Raw genomic sequence first — 4850 nt, forward strand, 5'->3', positions numbered from 1 at the left:
ATCATCCAATATTCAAGCCAACAAACCAACATCATATTCAACCCAACCAACATAAATACAATTCCATAATAATCCAACAAAAATATTTAATATCATGATAATCCATCACTACAAAGTTGTTGTCAAGTTGTCTAAAGTTAGCACTACAAAATATTATATGTTCGTCTAAAGTTAGCTAGAACAAAAGAAGATATTAACATAAACTAACTAACCTATGCAATGCACTCATCAACAAAGTATCTTGCCCACTTATTCTTCACCTCATTGATTTGATCCTCCGTATAAGGATCTTTGGTAAAGGTTTGAGCAACCTGAAAATAATTTACAAAGTTAGCATCAAATAGTTAAAATATATTAAATATGAAATGAATAATTATATAAACTTACTTTGTCCATATCCAACGAACCAAAATATGAAGCGAGTACGTCAAAAATGTACCGCATCACAAAATAACCGCACTCCGTGCCTCCTTGTTGTTGCGGGCACTTTATCAAAAGTTATAAGAAAATGAGAAAAATTACCGCATAATGAGAATAAAGTAAGCTTTAAATTGAATCAAGAAATTCGATCAATACATACCTCAACATATTTCCACAAAAGCTTCTCTCGACGAACTTTGTGGCCGCTCATCCGAAACCTCCTAAAAGCACTAGATAACACAACATTGTTTGATTTAGTCCTTAATTGTGGAATGTTACCATCTCAATTCATATAAAGTATACAAAAAATATCAACTTACGCTATCATAGGCAATTTAAGCTTTAACTTCCGCTGTTTGTGATAGCTGGCAGAATCGAAGATATAAACTATCCCAGGCAAGGGACATATGACAAGTAGCATCCAATGTTGGCTATTGAAAGATTAAACAACAATAATTACTTGAAAAATCACATATCATGCAACAATAAATATTTGTAGATATTAAGAAAGAATATTACTCTTGAAAGATTGGCGCGAACATGATACTAGCATTTACATCGACGCATCCAACCATAGCATGCACAATGTACTTTGTTACCTCCTCCGATGATGAATGCGACTCCATAACGGTGCTTTGTGGACACATCCAACAAACACGTCCAATAGAATCCCCAAATCCAGCCAAGTCGACTGCGTAGCCCTAAAAATTGGCAAAAGTAAACTATATGTGAAAAATACAACTACCATATAATTAAATGTTAAAAAAAAACATAACTTTGATTATTGTTACCTCATGTAGACTTGGATAATAGAAATATTAATCATTTCTCCTCTCAAAAACTGACCAATATCCTCCTTGGTCAGAAAAGCGGTGCCATCATCTGTCAAATAATGGAACAAGGATCTCGGCAAGGTAACACCAACAGCATCATCGTCTGCGACGGCAAGGGCAAGCGTATCTGCTAACTCCCTGCAGTCCTCAGTAAGGGAGTCCAAGAACGATCGATCGTCGATAACTGGACTAAACTGAGAAGCCGAACCGGCTGATGAATGCAACTGGCTAGAAGATCTAACAGCCTCCCCCGAAATCCCTTTTTGTTTTTTAGGTGTCGGTATAACCTAATAATTATTTTTCAAAAGGGCATAAGATTATGAAATTTTAAATTGAAAGCTATTATATTTACAAAAATAGAGGCCTATATGAAAATTACCTCATCACTTAACATTTGTGCTAAATTTTTTGGCCATTGCACCCAAGTACCCAAAGCAGTAGCTGTAGTGTCGATCTCATATGCAGGGACGGGAACAGGTAGTGGCAAATGACCATATTTCTCTATAATTCGATGAATTTTCACTTTTAGGTGATCATTCATCATTCTAGACCCATGAACTGTAGTGGTCTCATCAAAAGCATAAGAATATGCATCTGCCACTAGACAAGTCTCTCCACTAGTTGGATCTACCAAATACAATCGACATGGAACCTCGTCCTAACAGCAACACGTAATATTGATATTATATGAATAAAACACACATGTAAATATGATAATTATTTGTATAGGGCGCCATGTATATAAGATAATATTTTGTATAAAGCACATGTATATATAATAATTATATGTACCTTCAGCTGAGGAGAATGAGTGTCTGATCCAGATAATGGAGTACATAGATGAGTGGGCTGTGAAGCAGCTACCTCAGGAGATGGCCCAGGAGATGGCCGAGGAGGTGGCCCAGGAGGTGGCCCAGGAGATGGCCCAGGAGGTGGCCCAAGAGGTGGCCCAGGAGATGGCCCAGGATATGGCCCAGGATATGGCCCAGGAAATGGCCCAAGAGGTGGCCCAGGAAATGGCCCAAGAGGTGGCCCAGGAGATGGCCCAAGAGGTGGCCCAAGAGATGGCCCAGAATATGGCCCAGGAAATGGTGAAGCAGATGTTGGAATAGGAGGCTGAGTCGGCTGTGTAGGAGGAGATGGCATAGCAAATGGTGAAGGGAAATAGCATTTATTCTACTAGTGATTAGCAATCCTCGTGAAATTGTCGAAAGAGTAGGTGTGTTTAATCAGTTATATACTTATATGGGGAAGGAGCCTTTGTTAGTTGTGTGCTATCTGGTTTGTTGTTGTCCTATATTTGTATAATCATTTCAGAAAAGTTTGAGGGGGAAAATGCTTCAGGTGCGTCAAGCATACTTACACTATTTTTCATAATGTTCCCTTATTAGGTTTCACTCTATCTCTAATATATAAGAGAATGGGGGAGCAATGGTGGAATAGTGATAAAACCATAGCAGCTATGGTCCATTTGGCCCATAGCAAGGACTAGATGGCAAAAAATATATTTCAAAGGGTTATTCTAAAAAGTGGGGTGTAAGAAAAAAAAGAAAAAGCTGCAAAAGCTTTACATTCCTCTCCCATCCCAAATTAGTTTTAATTAGGACATAACCTAATAAAACACTAGCACGAATTCCCAGATTTGACTTATCAGCTTTGGGAATTCCTAATTAGTTACACGAATTCCTTGGATGTAAGTTTGTAATTAGTGTAGCAACTAATTAGTGTAGCACTGTAAATAAAATATAAACTGTAGTAAAATATAAAATAATAAAGAGGAAAGATGGGATTTGGTTTTACTATATTTTAATTAGGAGTAAAAAAAAGTAACTGAAAAAACTAAAATTTATATCAGTTTTAATTACCTTACGTCAAACAAGTGTATTGTTATAAGAAACAAGTGTATTTTAACAAGAAACAAGTGTATTGTATGGGGGAAACAAGTGTATGTTAACAAGAAACAGGTGTATTGTAATAATAAGAAACAAGTGTGCTATAAGAAACAATTGTATTTGAACAAGAAACAAGTGTATTGTATTAAGAAACAAGTGTATGGTAACAAGAAACAAGTGTGTGTTAATAAAAAACAGGTGTATTGTAATAACAAGAAACAAGTGTGTTATAAGGATAAGAGTAAAATAAAAATATGATGAAATTATATCAAAATGGATGTCTATTTGTAGAGAATAAAAATATATGAATATTGATATATTTTTTATTTTTTATTTTTTTTCTAAAATATATTTCTTGAGATATACAAGTTTAAAAATTGCAAAAAGTAATTTGTTTTGGATAAACAATATTGTGAAATGTGTGCTAATTATATGTTGCCACATGGATGTTAGCAAAAAGAGGTTTATCATTTCTCAGAAAACACTCCTCCTCTTCTCTTTCTTTCTCTCTGCTCTTTTTTTATTTTGCCATCTAGTCCTTGTTATGGTCCATTTGGCCCATAGCTGCTATGGTTTTATCACTCCTCAGCAATGGTGTCCTCTTTTGAAATGCCTATTTTGCCCCCCTTCCCTTTCTAAATTACAAATTCACTTACAAATCAAAGGGGGCTTCAAGTAAAATACCGAAAATATAATTATAACAATCACTCACAAAGTCAACTAAAATCATAAAATTGCATAATTTACGTTATGTAAATCACTAAAATGAGGAAATTTTACAAAAACTTAATAATTCACTTACAAACTACAACCTATGAAAAAATTGATTTGAAATAAAACTGTCCACTTTCTTTACAATTTATGAAATACTGTACTTAATTCAAAAATCAACTAAAAAATTATAATATTAGAAACCATAAATAAATTCAATAAAATTTCTATATTGTTCATAGAATTTAACTTTGAAAAGTTGAAAAAAAAAAAAAAAAAAAAAAGGTGATAAACTTAAGTGACAAAAACTAAACCAATCAAATTTTGCAACTAAAAACAATTATACTTCGTATGTCTAATGTTCGAATTTTGACTCTTATTGCGAAGAAAATCGAGTTTCTGTTGCGAAAAAAAGTTCAAGCACGCATTGCGTGCAAAAAATTTTAGTACTTAATAAACTCTTCAGTCTACGTAGATTATTGAAATTCTTAAAAAAATGTTTCATTGTTTTTTCATTGTTTGATGTTGAATGTTTAAAACTGCTATGACATTCTACAGTTGCACCTACTTATGGATGAGTAGCATATATAGATCTTGCAACAATAACAGATCACATGCTAGTGAAGATGGCTCTGCAGTGTGGGAATGTAGACCATGCGATTGAGAAAGCGAATGATCTAAATCTAGAGCTCAGTGCATCAATACAAAAATTATAGTTTACCTAGGTAGAGTACTACTGCCCCGTTGCTCATTAATAGAATGGTTTCTTTTATTTAGAATCAACTTGTAAAACTACATATAACATACTCCCTCCGTCCCAAAATATAGTTCCCATTTCCCTTTTTCACGGTAATTTATGCAAGTTGGAATAGTAAAGATTTTTTGTTTATTTAGATAAATGTTGTGTGGGAAAAGATGATTTTAGGAGAGAGAATGGAGATAATTGGTGAAAGAGCATTGATTTTAACATTTTGGTTGAATAAACAAAGGAAAA

The 4850-nt window shown here is 34.0% G+C and overlaps 1 protein-coding gene and 1 long non-coding RNA gene across 2 annotated transcripts; both read right to left on the reverse strand.

The window, feature by feature from the left end:
* Positions 1-203: 203 nt before the first annotated feature.
* Positions 204-1035, reverse strand: LOC125497310 (uncharacterized). Its single transcript, XM_057394829.1, has 5 exons — positions 940-1035; positions 741-851; positions 581-650; positions 388-486; positions 204-311 (listed from the first exon to the last, which is right to left on the reverse strand). The coding sequence occupies exons 1-5, from the start codon at positions 993-995 to the stop codon at positions 213-215; spliced, it is 435 nt and encodes a 144-aa protein (XP_057250812.1). The 5' UTR covers positions 996-1035; the 3' UTR covers positions 204-212.
* Positions 1036-1195: 160 nt separating this feature from the next.
* Positions 1196-2088, reverse strand: LOC130591496 (uncharacterized). The gene is made up of 3 exons (XR_008969243.1): positions 2046-2088; positions 1633-1911; positions 1196-1512 (listed from the first exon to the last, which is right to left on the reverse strand). It is a non-coding gene; the product is annotated as an uncharacterized LOC130591496 (long non-coding RNA).
* Positions 2089-4850: the final 2762 nt, after the last annotated feature.

The sequence above is a fragment of the Beta vulgaris genome, chromosome 5, assembly GCF_026745355.1.
Source record: "Beta vulgaris subsp. vulgaris cultivar EL10 chromosome 5, EL10.2, whole genome shotgun sequence".
Taxonomy (NCBI): domain Eukaryota; kingdom Viridiplantae; phylum Streptophyta; class Magnoliopsida; order Caryophyllales; family Amaranthaceae; genus Beta; species Beta vulgaris.